We start from the raw sequence: 20,592 nt of genomic DNA on the forward strand, positions 1-20,592 counted from the left end.
CTTCTTACACTGATACATACACTTAAACCTTTATAAAGACATTTTATAAATTTATGGAGTCAAACAGATCAGTGTTTTCCTCTATGATTTGTGCCTTTGTGCATTGCTTAAGAAATATTTCAGTTTTAAACCATAATAAAGCCATAGTAAATTTACATCTCTCATAGCATAATTTTGATTAAGAACTCAGGCTTGGAAATAAAATTATCTGAGTTCAAATCTCATCTTTGCTACTAAAAGCTGGACAAATTTGTTAACTATTCTATGCTTCAGTGTGATATCATTGATTACCATGAGAATAATTATTTAACTCATTAAGGTTGTTTTGAAGATTAAATGAACTAATACAATGAGATGCCTGTAGAATGGTAACTCATAAATAGTAAGGTTATATTATTGTAGCTATTATGTTTGTTTCTTATTATTCTCTCTTTAATCCATCTGAAATGTATTTTCATTTATGGCATAAGCTGGGAATTGAATTTTATGTTCTTTATTATTATTTTTGTGTGTGTGTGTGTTTTGTTTTGAGACAGGGTCTTGCTCTGTCCTCCAGGCTGGAGTGCAGTGACACAATCATGGCTCACTGCAGCCTCAACTTCCTGGGCTCAAGTGATTCTTCCACCTCAGCCTCCCGAGTAGCTGGGATTACAGGTGTGTGCCATCATGTCCAGCTAAGTTTTTAAAAATTAGTTTTGTACAGACAGTGTCTCACTGTGTTGCCCAGGCTGGTCTGAAACTCCTGGCCTCAAGTATTATGTTATGCTTCATATGGAAAACCAGCTTTTGCCAAACTTTTTTTTTTTGAGAGAGAGTCTGGCTCTGTCGCCCAGGCTGGAGTGCAGTGGCACGATCTCGGCTCACTGCAAGCTCCGCCTCCCGGGTTCACGCCATTATCCTGCCTCAGCCTCCCGGGTAGCTGGGGCTACAGGCGCCCGCCACCACACCCGGCTAATTTTTTTTGTATTTTTAGTAGAGACGGGGTTTCACCATGTTCACCAGGATGGTCTCGATCTCCTGACCTTGTGATCCGCCCGCCTCGGCCTCCCAAAGTGCTGGGATTACAGGCGTGAGCCACTGCGCCCAGCCCAAACTTCTTTTTAAAATCTTTCAGTGGCTTCTGTGTGCTCCTAATATCACAGTAAAATTATTATTTTTTCTTTTTTTTTTGAGATGGAGTCTTGCTGTGTCACCTAGACTGGAGTACAGTGGCATGATCTTGGCTCGCTGCAACCTGTGCCTCCTGGGTTCAAGCCATTCTCCGGTCTCAGTCTCCACTCCACAGTAGCTAGAACTACACACATGCACCACCACGCCGGCTAATTTTTGTATTTTTGGTAGAGATGGGGTTTTGCCATGTTGGCCAGGCTGGTCTCGAACTCCTGACATCAAGTGATCCAGCCGTCTCAGCCTCCCAAAGTGCTGGGATTACAGGTGTGAGCCACTGTGCCTGGGCTATCACAGTATAATTCTTGATTTGATCTACTCTGCTCTGTAGAATCTGGACCCTGCCTGTCTCTCGTATTTCCCTTTTTTGTGACTCTGTTTCTGTGGTTCAGACACCCTGCTTTCTTTTGTGGTCCAGGAATATACCAGTGTCTTTTCCTCCCTGGGGCCTCTGCACTTGCTATTTTCTCTTCTTGGAAGTTTTTCTCCCCAGGTTTTATACTGGTGCCCCAAGTCATTCAGGCCTTCCCTGACCACCCAGTAGAAAAGGTATCATTCTTCCTGCACTAACAAACCAGGGCACTCTCTATTTTGTCATCATTTACTTTATTCCATCTTGTTTTACTCATCACATTTAGGATCTGAAATTTGTTTTGATTAATCATTTTTCTTCCCCTGCTAGAATGTAAGCTTCACTGGAACAGAAACCATTAGCTGTTTTATTTATTGCTGTATCCTCAAAATCTAGAACAGTGCCTGGGAAATAGATAATAATTACTTTAGTGAGTAGTTTGTACTTTTCTCCTGATCCAAACAGGCTTGCTTTCTGGATGGCTAATACTGGTGACAGTACGGAAGGTTGATTTGAGGTGCTACAGAGTGACTTAGGATGGGGACTGGCCAGACAAGGGCAGGAATGGTGGAGAAGGAGATATGCCGGAGGCCTGGCAGGCTGGCTGGGTATTGATTTATGTGTGCTTGTGTGAGAAGATCCAGGTTTTCCTGACTTGGAGCCCTGGCATTGGCTGTGCACCATGCCTGGAATTTCTTTCACTGGCTTATTATTTCAGTCTCACATTAAATGTAACCTGCTCATAGAGGCCTTTCTGGAGCCCTTTCTGTAAAGTGGATCTTCAGAGACTTGGTACAATCAGTGGAGACATCGAGATACTGAATACCCCAAGAATTTAAACGTGCATGCCAAACGTTTAAAGGTAGGCATAGGCACTAAGGCCATTAGAATGTGAGCTCCAGTGAGGCAGGAGTTCTGTCTCTTCTCTCTCACCATGTTTCAGCTCCTGGCACATAGTAAATACTCAGCAAATATTTATGGAATGAATCAATATTTGGTTTTTCTGTGGCTTGTTTTGTTTTCCTGTTAACTTTGCTTTTCTACTTTGATGTTGAGATGATTAATTTTTTTTCCTTTGGGCCTAAACATTTAAAGCTGTTGCTTTGAATGACGTGTCTGTTTTAGAAAACACTCTGCCAGATTGTGGTGCTGTTTATCTGCATGTCAGATGTCTGCCTTCTTCCCTGTGCCACCACTTTTTGGGCTGGTTTGACTTGGAGGACATCCCTATCTTGTTACCCTGGCATCTCTTCAGAAGTTCACAGTTACAGAGAAGCTTTTGGTGGGGGAAGAGTTCAAGTATGAAATACTAAGATTTGATAGGCACTAGTTCAAGACAGGCTTGTAGAACTATGGATGATAGAAAGGTAGGAGAATTCAAATCAAATCAAACATTTATGCAGTGCTTGCTGTGTGCAGGAAATTGTAGTATATGCTACGGGGAATATTTCAAAGTTAAATGTGCCCTGAAGAGCAAACAAGGCAGCTGGGAAAGATGATTCCACTCCAGAACCACCACATTTACATTGGGACACACCGAGGGAGACATTTTGGAAACAGATGTGATGCCTGGGAGACAGTTGGCTTTGGAGTGCCGAGGTCTAGCCTTGAGATTTTTAAGAATCATCTAGGATGAGAGCAAACATTCAAAATGGCGACCTCAAAAGTACAGAAAGGTCCTGAATAATTCTTCAAAAGTGAAAAGAATCGTAGTGCAGATTGCATTCACAGAGGCAGAAAGATGGACCCAAGGAGAACATTTTTAAAAAAACAGTAACGATAAAGGCTGGACTGTTTGGCTTACCTTAACTAGGGCATCAGAATTCTCCACTCCTCTTAATGAGCACTTGGTAAACGTCTACGTCCTAGAATCAGCAGTACACTCACTTCTGACAGAAGTGGAGAGTGCTCCATTCTACAGATAACAGAGAACTTTCCAAACTGCTGAGCTTCTGGAGCTTCCATTTCCCCAGGTAGCCCATGTAGGAAACCAGGATCTGTGATCCAAAGACTCAGAATAAACATTTCTTTTTCTTTCTTTTTTTTTTTTTTGTGAGATGGAGTTTCGCTCTGTCGCCCAGGCTGGAGTGCAGTGGCGCGATGTCGGCTCACTGCAAGCTCCGTCTCCCGGGTTCACGCCATTCTCCTGCCTCAGCCTCCAGAGTAACTGGGACTACAGGCACCCGCCACCACGCCCGGCTAGTTTTTTTGTATTTTTAGTAGAGACAGGGTTTCACTGTGTTAGCCAGGATGGTCTCGATCTCCTGACCTTGTGATCCGCCCGCCTCAGCCTCCCAAAGTGCTGGGATTAGAGGCGTGAGCCACTGCGCCCAGCCGAGAATAAACATTTCTTAGTGCTGAGCCTCCACACGCAGAATGGAGTTGTGATTCATACTCTGGGAAAGGAAAGAAAGTTCTGCCCATGTGGTGAGAAAGGAAGCCAAGGTTTGAAACCAAGATGGCCAGGACCTTCCCCACATCTGCCTCTAGGTTGCTATCATTACATCACGTGCAAGGAAGTAACTAGGCAAGATGAGACCCTTTGACATAGGGAGTGGCAGGCATTTGCTGATGTGGCGTGTGATCTGCGGGAGCCTCTGCCCTCTCCTCTATGCCCAAATGCTCCCAGCAGTCTCTCAGGAGTTTGCCATGCCCATGAGAGTGAAGGGTGGTTTTGCTCAAGCCTGTGATAGGCAGCAAGCTCCTTAAACTGTAAACAGTCTTAGGAGTAGGAGGGATATTCACTCACTGTACAGGAACAGTTAGTTGGGTAGAAATAAGCAGGCCAGTCCCTGGAGAAATATGGAACAGGGTGAGTATTTATAATGGTGCAGATGGGGTGGAACAGAAGGAGAAAGCACAGAAAAATCTCAGAAAGGGAGCCTGGGTTGTGGTGGGTCTTAAAGAGGCAATCTGGGAGGTTTGGGGTGTCCTGTAGTTACAGGGCACAGACAAAAAGAAGTTAGAAGCATGCCAAAGAGAACTCTCACTGCTTCGCCTTTTGGCCCCAAGGCCAGTCTTAAGTGACTAGGAAGGGGGCAGCCAGGTCAGATGGTGATTAAAGTCATTTGCTCTGAGACATCCTGCTGGGGCTGCATCCCCCTCACACACAAGCAGATGGGTTTTCCTCTTGGCCTGGGGAATTGTTTGCTCTCAGGTGGCATATCTTCATAGGAGTGCTTGGCAAGTGTGGGCAAATGCCATCAAAAATCTCCCAGCCTTGTGAAGATGGTCTCTTACCATTGACAGAGCACTTAGCACCTTGCCAGGTACCATGCTTAATATCTCATTTAATCCCCAAGACAACCCCATTAGCAGGTTCTATACTATAATCCCCCATTTCCAAATGTGGAAAGGAGGGCACAAAGAAGTCCAGCAGCTTCCTCAAAGTCATGATGGAGCTGGGATTCAAACTTGGGTCCTTTTCTGCAAAGTTTTTGATGCTAACCTCTACACACTTTGGTCTGATTACCAGGAACATTATATTATCTTTCCTGTTATGGTGGTGGGTTGACTGCTGGAATCCCAAAACCCAGGTAATGCATGAAAGATAAATAAATTAGCCATTCTTGACCTTTTCAAATACCAAATAAATTTTAACAAGCCTTTATATAAAACTGACTTTTATTACAATTGAAAAAAGAGCAAAGACAATTTGATAAGTGCCTTTAATTACAACATACCTGCTATTTACATGTAACCATACTTTTATATACAGCTTGAATAAGTTTTATTACATGTAAACTATAAGATATTACAAATTAAACTCCAGTCTTTTCTGGATATTCAGAATTGAAATACTACCGGCAGAAACACACAGAAAACAAATACCCATTTCAGTTCCTCAGGTACCATTACTGGTTGAATGATCAAGATCTGGTCACAGAAGAGAATTGGAAATATGCATCAAAACAAAACTTATTCTTAACGTGACTAACAGTATTGTTATTTAAACCCTAAACATAATTAATAATTGGATCATTAAAAACACAACTTCAATTTATATAGCACCTTTCTTCTGAAGAGCTGAAAGCATTCGTGCTTATCTCTATTATTTCGTTTGTCCCCATAACATCTCTATGAGGTAGGCAATGGTTGGTATCATTATCCCCATTTTGTATATGGAGAAACTGAGGCACAGAGAAGTTAAATCATTTGCTCGAGGTCACACAGTAAAGTCAATGCTGGAACAGGGACCACAGCCCTGTGCTCTTGTCTCCAAAACCAGTGCTTCTCTTTACACTAAATTGTCCCATTTGAGAATTTAATTCAACAACTCAATACACTTTTCCAATAAATTAAAAAATGTACTTTTTTTCACCCATAAAAATTTTTGAAATACTGTGAGCAAGATACAAACACTCTGGGATGCATGGTAGACAGATGCTACACTCTTCTAGAAAGTGCTTATGGAAATGTTTATCTTATTTTAATGAGGAGTTTCTTTTCCTAGTTAAAACAAAGTAGATGTCTTTACAAGAAATATATTTGAAAGAATGCTTCTAGTCACCTACCCAATTATAGCTCTAGTAGCCATATTATGTTATCTATAAACCAGGTTTATTCCTGAGTTTAAAAAGAAGAAAATATCTAAATTATAAGTTAAATCTTTGAGATAATTTTTCTCATTTATACACATTTACTCAAGAGACTCAGAGTGGCAGATAGGGAATTGGGCCAACACATTTCCCAGAGAGACATGAGAACTGAGAACCATAGGGGCAGGAAGTCCGAATTTTGCTCTAATCCCTACTCCCTTCACCGCTCTAGAGTCAGCTGTATGGTTGATACTCCAAGCAAATAAAAAGATAATGTTTAAAAAGTATCAAGGTCACAAGCTTACTAGAACGCTCACAAATGTTTGCTGACTTGAACGCAAAGTTCAGCTTTCCTGATGCTTTCCACATTGCTTGTCCTCAAGACGGGAGCATTGCTGCAGGCACGGCCATCTTCCAGGATGTGGGCGGGGCAGTGGTGGGGCAGCACATAGGAATTAAATCCTAGCATGGCTCCAGGAAAAACAAGACCAAGTCCTATATTCCAAAAGTAACGTTAAAAAAAGCAAGCATGCTTAAGGGGTGGGTCATGAACACCATATCAGGTTCATTTATGAGTCTTCCATTAAAAATACACAGAGGCTTGTGAAAGGAATGCTGAAAATCCTCAACCCATAGACTCAGGCTTTTAGTCCCAGCCTCTTCTCCTAGAGAAGGGCACTGCTGTCTTTCAGGGAAGCCTTCACTACCTACATGAGGAGCTGAAGATTAAAAAGAAAATTCTCTTTAAGCTTAAGAAAGGAAAAGGAAACCGTTTGCTTTAAACTCACGGTTTGCAACTTGTTGAGTTAAAAACCAAACCAAACCAAACCAAACCAGGACATGACAATAAGAGAGTTCTGAACTGTAGGCTCTAGAGAGCGACTGGTCCTTCTTTTAGCCTTAACTGTGTCCTATTTAGAGTGCCTAACAGGTATACTAGGGGAACTTTAAAAAAACTAAATGTATAAAGAGAATGAGCAGAGAGAACTGTTCTGCTAATTTTGAAAAAAAAGATACATTCTAGAATATCCATTCAAAGAGTTAACTGTGAATACTTACAGCAAAGTTTTACAAAACCAAAATGAAACACGCTGGCTCCTGAAGTATGTAGAAAATGAGAACTTTTAGCAGCTGCACCTCCAATTCACCTATCCTAGGACCTAGAGGGTGCTTGGTTTCTCACCCCAAAGTCAGGCAGTTTGCTATAAATGGCCAAGTTATTCTCCATATCTGGTAGCTCTACCTTTGCATGTGAAGCACTCACAGTTTTCTTAGGACCTGGGGGATCAGCGCAAACTGGCTGTAACTTGACATCATCCTTAGGCACTGTTTCCTGGGGGAGAGGGTGCAATGGCTTCATGGCGAAAACATTTTACACTCAATTTGCTTTAAAAATGTTTTCTTTTTCTTTTTTTTCTTTTTTTTTTTTTGAGATGGAGTCTCGCTCTGTCACCCAGGCTGGAGTGCAGTGTTGCGATCTCAGCTCACTGCAACCTCCGCTTCCCAGGTTCAAGTGATTCTCCTGCCTCAGCCTCCCGAGTAGCTGGGACTACAGGCACATGCCACCATGCCTGGCTAATTTTTTTGCATTTTTAGTAGAGACAGGGTTTCATCATGTTGGCCAGGCAGGTCTCAAACTCCTGACCTCAAATGATCTGCCTGTCTCAGCCTCCCAAAGTGCTGGGATTACAGGCATGAGCCACTGCACCCGGCCTAAAAATGATTCCTTCTTATAAAAAGGATTTCTTCCCCTTCACAACACTCAGCTTCCTTTTTGTTTCCTGGCAACTATGGGTCTGGTGTTGTCATAAGAATCTACCTTCCACATGCTGGACAGTGGGGGCTGCCGCTTGAGGAGACCCAGGCCAGATACAGAGCACTGCGGGGAACATAAGCTTCCTTGGTTAGAGCATGACGCTAACATTTCTGCCTCTGTGACTTTGATTCCACCACAATTTTTTAAAAGTTCTTTTCCATGGCCCCTTAGTGTCAACCATTCTTCTGAAAGAAGTGAGCAACAGTGTACATGTTTTGGCAAAAGTCATGACAAATAGCACCAGCATCTGCCGCCCTAGGTGGACCTGTGGCCTCACTTTGGCAGCCTGTGAGTTGGGCAGAGCTGTGGTGAGGCACGGTTCCATGCTGGCTGGCAGGGTCTGTGATACGGCAGCACTGTGATTGGTACCGGAAAGACATAATGACACATCCTGTCAATAGTAGACACAGAAGGCTGAGTGGAGAAGAGACCCAGGGATATTGCTACGCAAAGCGGTAGGCCAGCTAAGTACCAGGAGACAAACTGAGGTGGGAGGAAATAGTGACTTCATGGCCTCATTCTTTAGACTTACTCCTTAAAAGGACTAGATCCGGGGAGGGAAAAGTAATCACAAAATGTTCAAGCTAATAAGAGATACTTTTGGACTTAAAACTAAAGTTTAAAAATTCCCAGCACGGAAAACAACTTTCTCACTCTTTTGTGAAGTGGACAATTTGACCATTACAAAGACCTTTTGAAGCAATGAATGAAAATTCTACTAAGTGTCATGAATTATCTTTTAATATTTTTGAGTAACGGGAGTACTTTAATACTGATTGGGCCCATGTAATAGACAATATGTCACTTTTGGTGTAACTACTTTTATGAGGAAAAAACATATTAACAATGAAATGCCAATTCCTATTTATGACAGACCTTTTTTGTTTAGCTATATTTCAAGTTTCCCCAGAAAATATGAGGCATGTTAATACAACACAATTATTTAAAAGGGAACAACATTAAAACATTTTACTGCTGCCAGTGTAACATACAGACATCTGAGAAATGACAATTATCAACCTTTGTAATACAAGATTATGCAAGGTGATATGAGGCAACCCAAGGACAGCACATTTTAAAAAATACCCACAGTATCTAACTGGCAAGCCAAAAAAACTTCCTGTATTAAGAGAAATGATTACTGAATTGAATGCTTTTTAAAAAATGTCTTTTAAACAAAAATTCTATTTCACTTTTCATGTTACATTAAGAATTTGGAATATTATTTTTCAGTGAAGTCAAAGAAGAACTTGAAAAAAGTAATGACATACTTCACAAATAGAAGAGACTGGATGTAAACACAGACCTAAAAATGAGCAGTAGGATAAAAAAGCCATGAATGTTTGTTCTCTTCTGGACCATGATTTTAAATTTTAATTTGGTAATTCAGATCAAGATTCTAATTTATCATGGTTTCTGGACTGATCTCTTTAAGTTAAACACTTTCAGTCTAAGTGTGTTCAACTTGCCGAAAGCTACTGTCAGGAAAAATGTATTTAAGAAAAGATACAACACAGGGCAAGAAAATACTACTGTACAATAAGGAATTTAGATTTTACTGCAAATAAAGCCATATTTGATATTATAGACACATGTTTCTATTTTCACCTCAGTCACTTATTAACACCAAACATTATACTTCAACTTTTCCCCATTACACAGTACAATAAGCCTGTCAAGATTTTCAGGAAGTAACCATCAGTACCTACTGTGCTTCCAGGCCAAAGCTAAGCTGGCTGGGTACCAGAAATCAATACCTTCAGGAGAATGGCATCACAAGATTGCATGGACTTATATTAACTATTACAAGGAGCACTGGAAGAAAACGTCATTTGCTCATTTACAAAATCCTAATTGAACTAAAGCTCTGTAATTATAGCCACGGTATCAGACCAGCTTTTTTGCACATCCTATCACATCGCTGCCTGCTGATGTTTTACACTGCCTATAAAGCCTCATAATTTTAAAAGGGAATGAAACAGAATGCCACGGGTGACCGACCTCTGCTCCTGCTACTTGGGAGTCACGTTGCCTTGGCTTCATCCTGGCTCAAGGTTACTAGTCGCTTGCTGCTTTAGGCCAAATCTTTTATCTCTTTACATTTCCTCCTCTGAGGCTGAGTCAGAAGTAAGTCACATGTATAACAGAACTGTCTTAAAATATCACTGTTTTTCAGCCAAGAGAATTATGGATGCAATTTAAAGTCTAAATATATTAATTGGAAAAATTAAATTAGACAACTCAAAGTTTTCCTGTAATTATCAAATGAAACTGATTGAAAAACTTGTTCCTTCTAATTCTGCTTTTCCAACAAAAGTTCATCACACTAGCAGGATAAACATTCAAAATACATAATAGAACATACCCTAATTAAGCACCAGAGTTGTGTCAGAGCCAAGTATATACACACACACGTATATGTATGTGTATATGTGTGTGTGTGTGTGTGTCTGTAGTTTATTACTGGTTAAGTAAATGCTCTAATTAGCAAAAATCATGAGAAATATATATAGTGACATAATGTGGTTAAATTTTAGTTCTCTGTGTTAACTACTTACTGTTAATTTAGTACTCAATTAGAATTAACTCTGGGATTTTGAGGGCAGATAAATCAGTAATTAGCCTTTTTCCCACAAAGAATAGTGGTAGCTTCAAAAGCTTCAACAGACCTAATGATGTAATTTATTCAGGACAGAAAAAAAATATGTAGCTAACATTCTGGCAAGAATTACTTTCTTATAGAATTTAAGATTTCTTCAAATATTTTCTTTTCTATATAGCATTTTGCTCTTGTGTAGTTATCTGCCTAGGATACAGACAGGATATTGAGACTATTTCAGAAAGTAGACACACTAAAAACATTTGATAAATTAAAAAAATTTTGCATAAAACAAAATATGTGTTTATAGTCCTGCTGACTATACTTAAGAAATACCAAAAGTAGCATACAAAATGCTTCTAAACTTTCAAAATATCTGAATAAAAACAAAGATCCTACTTTTAACTGAGATAGATTTATAATTCTTACTTACAAGATAAAAAAAGTCCTAAAATTTATTTTTAAATTTCACATAACCTGCTATAATTGGCTGTAGAAAATGGATGTCAAAATAGAATTTTAAATATACAAATTGTTTTTGATAACTACCTTTCGTATATTTTATTTAAACTGTAGCATTAGCTCAAGATGAAACTTTTTAAAAGAAGCCATAGGCTTTTGTTGAACTCAAAGATTCAAGCCCAGATTCTGAACAAAGTAATTTTTGAAATTTATGAAAAACTATACTATACATTCAAAACAGTGATAGTGCCTCAGTAAATATACTTCAGTAAAATATCCAGTGCTCCAAAGAGCTGAGCTGTCTTTCTAAGGTTCACTCTGCTTCTCTCCTCCAGCCCTCATGGCCTGTGCTACCGTCTATTCTTTTAGCGTTTATGCTGGAGGGCCTTACAGTTCCTTTAAAAGTACACTGAAAATACTTCATATCACAGCTTATTTTAACCACTGGTTCTCAAATTAAAAGGTATATTTCAGTGCATATTTCATGGCCACATTGCAGAACTAGTATTTGAAAACTTCTGGGGGATATTTTGGTAACAAAATTGCAAAATTACATGATTATTTATGAGCTTTCTATAGAAAGGTTTTTTATTTATTTATTTATTTTTTTACTTTAGAGATCATACCTACTTCCCTGCCTTTTTGATAAGTAAGGCATGAAATGAAACACAAGTTTTGAGCTGTAAGGTGCCTATAAAGGATATCACTACAGCATGCACAATGTTAGGTGTGTAAGATGACATGGCTGTTACCATGTACTAAAGAACCCCATCATGTGAGAGGCTGCTGAGTCAAAGTCATTAACACAAAGCAGTGAAAATCACCAGGCAAAGCAGTGCTTATGAGAGACTGGAATTCAGAGAAATGCAAGGTGCAAACTTCTCTCTAATCCAAGGGTATTCTGCTATGATCTTCTAATCAATGATGATTGTGTTTATGCTCATGACATCTTCATGGGAGAGACCAGGCTGATTGCAAAATAATCACAACAACCAACATAGCTCACTTCGCAATGTCAGGAATGCAATGTAGAGCAGTCACAAAGTCAAACCATGAATACAGGGATGGAAAAACATTCCAGTGAGCTGGTCTCTACAATTTTTAACACATTTCATCCTCCCAATTATATTCTTTGCCCATAAAGAAGAAAAACAGCAAGATTATTAAATCCAAAAAGTCACAGATGTCACAATGGGATGAAATAATTTCCTCATTTTTTTTTCTTTATCAATATAGGAAAAGCTGTCTTTCCATAGCTCATACTCATAATAGCACTTCAACTAGGCTCCTTTGAAAATGAAAAGTGAACAAGTTTCCTAATGCCGGCCTTATAAGATCTAAAGAGATGATTAAATTCAAACCAGGCTGAGCTCTTAATCTGAGCTATTTCAGCCACTGATGTTTGTAAAATATAGGAAGAAGATTCCAATAGGCAATTTGCATTGGCAAGCACTGGACTACAGAATTCATCACTGTTTTCTGAAAAAATGTAATTAAACTTTAATTGAATTATGATACTTTTATGAGGTTTATAATTCACAGCCACCTCTCATCATATTTTGTTCTTCTTTCCATTTTTACCCTTTCAAATATTTCAATATTGCCCACCGTAAACCAATGAAAATGAATAATTATTTATGTACTTTCCATTTATTTCTCTAGGGGTCTAGGTAATTTGGATCAGGAGCTCCAAGTACCATTTAAAAAGGTGAGTCTTTAAAACCCATCAGTGTTTTAAACACTTGATTAGGAAAAAGATAACAGCTCCTTGTAATGATCTAGCTTATGTGCTTTATGATATCTTTTCCAAAGGAGAGTATAAATCATTGTACATAAAATCAAAACAGTTAATATACATTTTTTTCTGGCACTTTTGAGAAATTAGGCATTGAACATAAAACATCTTATAAACTTACATAACAAAAATAAATGTTTACATTTTAATCTTAGATTACCTTAGGGTAGCAGTTAACTTATGAGATGCCACACTGTTGGTGTGGGCAGTGGAGACCATGGGAAATACACATTCACGTGCACAGCCCTTCGGAGATGGACGCATGGCTGCCATCCAAATATGTGGTCTGTGTCCCAACATAAAGATTAAGGCTCTCTGTTTTGAAGGAATGAGTTCTGGGCTTAAACAAGTATAGAAGTACCACAATACTCATGGAAAATACTGAAAAGGCTCGGACGAGTTTTCAAACACTGGGGGAAACACGTTTTTGACTAGAAAAATAAAATAAAGCATCTAAAACTGACTTCAAGTACTTTGGGGAGAGGCTGCTGACAGAGAGTGCCAAAATAAGAGGGAACAAAGATGGAAGAGACTCCAGGGACGTCCCTCCCCAGTCCCTTCAGCTGCAGGGTCCAGATCCCCAGGTGCCGACGCGCAGCTCTTTGGGGAGGACTGGCGACCTGGGCAGAAAGCAGCAGCCATGGTTTGTCGCCATCCTAAAACACCTACATTGAAGGCAAAGGCCAAGCTTCGTGTGAAAATTTCCTTGGAATGAACCACAGGAATCTGGACATTTCAAGGGGGAAAAAGCCTTAAAGTCAATAGCAGACAGAGAAAAGGAAAGAGGGGAAGAAAAACCTGGTCCTTCCGAATGGCAGTAGTTCAGGCTGGGGGCCTTGCGGTCCTTGGTGAGTGCAGTTTTTCCATACAGCTTGGCCTTCCTCACTAATGAGATGAGACCACTGACAGATGGGGTCTTTTGCGGGCGGTGAGGGTGCGGGAGGGAGATGTGCTTGGGTGTGCCTGTCCATCTGGCAGGCAGGGGCACACTCAGGTGCAGCCTAGTCCGTACCTCTCTGTCTCAGAAACTGAACAACTGGGAGAACAGTCAGGGCCTCTCCAACCATCTTCAGGGGACTAAAGCAGCATATGAAGTATAGGTTTGTGTCACTTCTTCTCTTCCATGGAAGAAACGCCCCCAGAGACTGATCACAGGCTACCCAGGGTTGTCCTCTGGGTTGCTAGAGCCTGGTAATATCTCTGCCTTGCTGCAAGTCACTAATGCTCTCGTAGTCGTTCTCCTTCGGGACGAGACCGCGGTGGCCATTGGTCCCCAGGGTGGCCTTTTCTTCCTCTCTGTGGAGAGTCTGTATCGCTTCATAATCAGGCTCTGGCTCCTCGCCGGGCCTCCCTGCTGGTGGAAGTGTGCTGTTCGGAGTTTTTTCGAAGTCTTTAACAGTAGCATAGAGATCATTACAGGAGGAGGGTGACCTCTGTGGGTCCTCTTGAATGGAGGTGTAGGTGGACTCTGGCACTGTAAGTGACTGTCCTGATTTATTCCCTAACTGTCCAGGTTTATTCACCGATGAGTACATAGCAGAGATCTAGGAAACAAAGGAAGAGCTGAATAAACTTCCAGCTGTGACTTCCCCCTCCCTCTTTTTAGTGACAAGCCACATACTGAGCACTCCTGGGCTTCTGTGTGTGTGTGCTCCTTAAAGATTTGTTCTTTCTTATCTGTACTAATTATGGAGCACATTACTAGAGAATAATTACACACATTATCTTCAACGGTGTTAACGAGATCAGTCATATTCCCTCAATTCCATGAAAACCCAGTTCTCTTGGGTCTGCGGAGGAATTTGAGGAGAGGTGGGGTGGAAAGCTCCCGAAGCTCCCGGAAACCTGACCACAGCATTGTGTTTTATTTCATTTCTATATCAGAATGATATTTTGCCTGAAAAAGGGCTCCACTGCTTTACAAAAAAGGACAGAAAACACATAGTAGACTAGTGATTCTCAAAGTGTGGGCTGTAACCAGCAGCAGCAGGATCTGGGAATTTGTCAGAAAGGCAAGTTCTCAGGCCTCACCCCAGAACCACCACATCAGAACCTCAGGGCTGGGGCCCAGCAATCGGTGCTGATTCTGATGGCCAGTAAAGTGTGAGAACCACTGAATTAGACTACTCCATGCTTCCTGCATCACAGTGGTCTCCAATACCCGTTGCTGGATTCTCATTGGTGGTACACATATATCTGAAAAGGTATTCCTGTCCATTATTTTTTGACTTAGTTGTGTATTACTGGTTAAACAGACATTGACAGACCAGGTCTAGTTTTATTCAGTGGGAAAACTCATTCTGGCTTGCATCCAGCCAAGTCAGAAATAACAACTTACGGGATACTATTTCCTATGGTAAGAGCCAGTGGCTCTCCAAGCACACCCTCACAGTCCTCACAGTCTCACTAATAAATCCTTTATCACCTCCGATATCAACAGGGATTTCATTCATTGTGAAGATTAAATGTACTGATTAGGAGACTTTTGGGGAGTATTACTTTATTGTGAAAAATCATGGTTGGAAATAAGTAAAAATACCCTTCATTACCTGTGTTTATTTTTATCACAGTGATTTGATTCATTCAAATACCCAGGAAGTACATGAACACGCTTCCTCACAGATGCCTGGCTTCCCAAGGGCTGAGGGACATTTTCCTGCTTTCCTTTTTCTCACATACTGTGGGTGAAGTTTCCAGCTGGCCTCAAAAGCTTCTTAAGACAGGCCTGCCACATGCTAACTGGTCATTTGCATGAGAACTTTTCATTACAGGCTGGTGGCTGGTTCAGTTTGGTGAGGCCTTGACAATCCCAAGGGTTTACAGTTCAGAAAAACAGTCTTTGGAAAACTCTTGCCATGTTGATCTGACTATCCTAATGAATATGAAATTATTAACATTCTCACCTTAGAGGTTTTCATGAAAAAACTGCTCTCAAGATAGAATAATTATAATTTCTTTGAATTTAGGGAGAACAAAAAAAATTCACTGCTGTTTATACTGAAGTGCAAACACAGAATTTATTATCTAAATGGTGGTCTAAGCCAAAAATTACATATGGGCAGATGATAAAAGGGTAAATAATGGATGACAGTGGTGAGGGGAGAGGCATACCAGTTTATTCATCACCTGGTAACATCGAGGAGGACAAACGTACCCTGACTTAGACTGGAACAGTGAGAGTCAGCCCCTCACCACCATTTGCTTCTCTCCTCAGCTTTCTTCCCCATGGTCCCTGCCATTAATGCCCCTCACTCTTTGTAAGAGTACTTGGTCTTCTTGGCCTTTGTCCTCATTCGTTAACTTGCAATTTAATATTGACTCTGGGAATGAACCTAGTGTGAGGAGGGTCTCACTGTGCATTTCAACTTTTATAAAAGCTTCTTGAGTCTTCTAATATTCCTTTTGACTGTTTTCTATGACTATTATGACTATTATTTTTATTTTGTATACAGGTTTCTCTTCTAGCCCCCTTGCTATTTAGCTTCTCAATTTTTCTCTTTAAAACTTTCATCATTATTCCTCAGTCTGTAAATTGTTGCTATATTCTCATAAGTTACTCTCTTCCTTTTCCCCATTTCTCTTCTTTTTCTAATCAATCCTTTCCACAACACTCTGTTAAATTGGGATAACAGAACTTAAAGCTCAGATCTCAGCTTCAGTCTGGACTGCTTAACATTAAATTACATAAATACAAAAAAACCCTTTTATATTTATTTTTCCTCTTTGTCTTAAAATGAATGTCTGTGAGTCATAGTTATGTCATGTTAAAAATTCATCAGTTTAACTAGGTCCTGTTTCAATTGTAAGATAAGAAGCAATTTACCATTTTACATAGCCTGTAATTTCCAGAATTCCTATATATTTTATCTTCTTGTCCCAAATGGGATCACTTTGGCTGCAGAGTAGAAAACAGAGTGGAGGGAGGCCAAGGAGCTGCCAGGGACCAGCAGGAGGGGACTGCTCTGGCCTAGGGAGGGGCAGCCGCAGTGGGCTTGAGGAAGGTGGGTACACAAGGAAAACAGTTTGGAGGTGCAACTGATGGGTCTTGGCAATTGACTGTGTTGGAGGACAGTGAGGAAAAGGAAGTATCAAGATGACCCCTAGGTTTTGGTCTGTGCAACCAGATAGACAGATGGCTGGTCCATTCTGGAGGTAGAAACATGGAAGAGGGTGGGCAATATCACCTAGGGAAAGCACTTCTGCTCCTTAAACATTCAATGTGGGAGTCTATCTCCATATTCTAATGTTTTACTCAGAGTCCTATAGGAAGTGATGTACCTGCATATGTACTTTGCTCTTGTACGTGTACACAATTTGCTCTGCTAGGAATTCCAGATAGAAGCTATATGCAGTTAGATCAAAAGGTGTTTAGCTCTCTGAGCATAGCTCGACATTTTATATATATGTGTGTGTGTGTGTGTGTATACACATATATATATTTCATATGTATATATGTATATATAATACTGGCTTTAACAATTTTAATCTTTCATTGAAAATCTAACCTGTGAATTTTGCACCCTGGTGCTTGGGAATATGCGATCTGCTCTTGTTGGCTGCTATGTCTGACCCTCGCTCCAGCCTGGAACTGTACTTACTGAAGTTAATCTGCTCTCAGCCTCCACATTTCCACACGGAGACCTTCTCCTTCTGTCTCCCGGGAGGGAGCAAATTCCCTACATCCACCTGTTCTAATTTCCTGAATTTTCCAACCCATGATTCATTTCCTTCTGATGTGGTCTTCCTGACTGCTGACTGCTCCCATGCTGGAATGTTTTTCTCCCACTCTTCTCCCCTGCCCTCTCTATTTTTCCTGACCCTGCTTTCCTGCTCAGTTTCTTTTCCTAAGCTGACTGCTTGTCCTGTCATCCTTCTTGTCTGGTCTGCCCGTCAGTCTCTCTGAGCCATTATAAAACCAACATCCCAAGTCTTGATCTCCAACATAGGCATAGGAGAATATTTCCGCTCTTTCAAAGGTAACATTACAGTGCATGTATTCAAGGGGAGAAGCTCTATTCTTTAATACAGGAGTTTTCTCTTTTTAAAAAGAAACAAAACTTACCTCTTCTTCCGTGAGAGTGGGGTCTTCTTCCCGAGACTTGTATGACAATGAGCTAAATCTCTGTCAGAACAAACACAAGCCAAGGAAAGTAGTTTGATGTTAACAATCTAACCTTTCTTTTGCACGTTTCCTCATATCTGTCTAGAAATGTTTTCAAATGATTTTTATGGAACCAGGAAGAAATTATAGGAAGAGAAACAAACACTTATGCAATCTATTACATGTACGATGTTCAGGGATATCTAGTAGTATTATTCTTAGAGAAATTTCCTCTAATTTTGTATTTGAATCTGTAGGTACAAAGAAGCCAAAAGAATTATTTAGACTACTGTTCGAATTCCTAATTGTCACTGAAGCATTGGTCATCCATGGAGGATTAATACTTAAAAACATGCTGTTTCTTTATCAAATGCCTGAATTTTATATTCTACAGTTTGCTGGTGTTATCAGAAAGATCCTTAAGTCATTTGGAAACTTCAAAGCTAATGGAGAAAATGACTCACATTTTGTGTTTTGCCTCCTGCCTGATTTCTCAATGATTTTGGCTCTTGGTTTACTGATTCTCTAACACATCCCTTGTCTTAATTTTTGGTGACCTCAACAAACATGTATCCTAAATCCTGCCTTTCAGTTCCTTGACTTCCCCTGCTCCCACTGATCTTGTGCTCTGTGTCCCCTCTCCATGTCCACCCCTGACCTCAGCACCCTCATGGTTGCACCCGGGCCTTTCTAAACCACAGCCTCTCCACCAGCCCAGCTCCTTGCAACCCCTTTCAGACCAGTGCTCGTGGTCAAAGCTCACTCCTTCTGTAACCCAGTTCCAATGCTCCTTCAACACCATTGGGACCCATTCATGCTTTCAACGTCTGCCCTTCTCCTTGGTGTCCTGTACTGCTTTACTAAGCTTAAGCTCCGTAGTCAACTGCCAATCATATGTGAACTCAACCCTCTAGTGAGTCCTTAAAGCAGCTCCGTATCATCTGATGCTTCCCCAATACACCCAGTCTCTGCTCAACTCACAGTCTACTTTGCAGCTTCTCCTCTTCTCCCTAGACTTCCAACACCTCCTCACCTGTCTTCACTCTGAGCAGATGATCTTGCTTCCTAGTTGGCTAAGAAAACTGAAGGAATCAGAAGAAATTTGTATGAACTCTTACCTCCACCCTCAGCCTCTGCATTAATCTATTTTCTTTCCTCCCTGTCAAATGGATTTTCCATGTTCTGCCTTCAGGCGATCCCCTCTTTCCTACACACTAGACCCTGTCCCCACATACCTATGTGTGAGTACAGAGCCAGGAATTCTCCCAGTGTAGGATCATTCCCAGCCACATGCAAACATGCTGTTGTTTCTCTCATTCTAAAAACAAAACAAACCCAGTCCTCTGAAATTCTACCTACTCATTATCTCACTTCCTTTTTTTTTTTTTTGACAGTGTCTCACTCTGTCATCCAGGTTGGGATGCAGTGGCGTGATCTTGGCTCACTGCAGCCTTGACCTCCCAGGCTCAAGCCATTCTCCTACTGCAGCCTCCCAAGTAGCTGGGACTACAGGTGCACACCACCATGCCCAGTTAATTTTTGTATTTTTTGTAGAGATGGGGTTCTGCTACATTGCCCAGGCTGGTCTCAAACACCTGGTTTCAAGTGATCCACCCACCTCGGCCTCCCAAAGTGTTAAGATTACAGGCATGAGTCACGGCGCCCAGCCTGTCTCACTTTTTTATAGCAAAATCTTTTAAAGAGTTGTCTAAAAAGTCAACCAAACCATTCTTCTCTTCCTATTCTCTTTCTAATCCATTTCAGTCACGTTTCTGCCTCTACCATTCCACAGAGACTGCTCTTGTCAAGGGCACCAATGAGACTCATCTTCCCTGACCTACTCGCTGCACTCGGCAGAGAGGCCTGCCACTCCTTCCTCCCTGGACATGTTCTTCACTGGCTTCCAGGACTCCACAACTTTCCTGTTTTTGTTTCCTACTTTGGTCTCTTCTACTGGTTCCTTTTCCAGATCTCTATTCTTGGAGCTCTGCCAGCCTCTATTTACACTCACCTATCCTGTGACCTCATCCAATCTCATGACTTTTAAAACCACATTCTGTGGATGACTCCCACATCAGCAAATCCAGCCCCGGCCTTTCCTCTTTACCCGGCTCATCAATACAGCTACCATCTGATAAGCTCTACTTGGAAGTCCAATCAGTCTCTCAAGCTAAACATATCCAGTCCTGAATGCTGGATCTCCGACTCAACCTGCTCTGCCTGTATCCTCTTCCCTGCGTGTTGGGCCCAGCCTCGTACTCATCACTCTCTCTTCTTTATCTTACTACGCTTAGGATCCATCAGCAAATCTCTTGGTTCTGGCTTAGCTTTTCTCATCACCTCTGCTGCCTCTGCCCTGATTCAGGCCACTGCCATTTCTAATCTGGTTTATTAGAGTCGCCACCCAATTGGTCTCCTCACTTCTACCCTTTATAGTCTATTTCAAAACTGGAGTCAGAGGGATCCTTTTTTGAAAGGATGGGTTGTGCCATTCTGCTGCTCATGACTCTAGTGACATTATTAGTGTTCAGACTATAAGCCAAGGCCATCCAGGATCGAGCTCTGGTTCTCTTTCTCCTCACTGCTGTCCTTGTTCTTCCCTCTCCAGCCACAGCAGTCCCCTCCTCTCCCTTAAAAAGCCAGCTGCAAGCTCTAACCTCAGGGGCCTCACACTGGGCATCCCCTCTGCTTCATGTGCTCTTTCCACAAAAGCACAAACCTCACTCCCTTAGCTCCTTTACCTCAAATGTCACCTTCATAGC

At 41.2% G+C, this 20,592-nt stretch overlaps 1 protein-coding gene across 8 annotated transcripts in view; it reads right to left on the reverse strand.

The window, feature by feature from the left end:
• Positions 1 to 5,125: 5,125 nt before the first annotated feature.
• Positions 5,126 to 20,592, reverse strand: part of PAG1 (phosphoprotein membrane anchor with glycosphingolipid microdomains 1) — a 140,421-nt gene continuing 124,954 nt past the window's right edge. For 4 of the 8 annotated variants that reach the window (XM_045398436.3, XM_045398438.3, XM_045398435.3 and 1 more), the window contains 2 exons: positions 17,792 to 17,851; positions 8,597 to 14,273 (listed from right to left, as the gene is read on the reverse strand). In XM_045398436.3, the coding sequence (XP_045254371.2) occupies positions 13,911 to 14,273; positions 17,792 to 17,851 (423 nt within the window). In that variant the 3' untranslated portion in view covers positions 8,597 to 13,910. Of the gene's footprint in view, positions 14,274 to 17,791; positions 17,852 to 20,592 lie in introns of all 8 variants that reach the window. The other 4 variants (XM_073999051.1, XM_073999050.1, XM_065519398.2 and 1 more) reach the window with 2 other exon arrangements.

The sequence above is a fragment of the Macaca fascicularis genome, chromosome 8, assembly GCF_037993035.2.
Source record: "Macaca fascicularis isolate 582-1 chromosome 8, T2T-MFA8v1.1".
In the NCBI taxonomy this organism is placed as follows: Eukaryota; Metazoa; Chordata; class Mammalia; order Primates; family Cercopithecidae; genus Macaca; species Macaca fascicularis.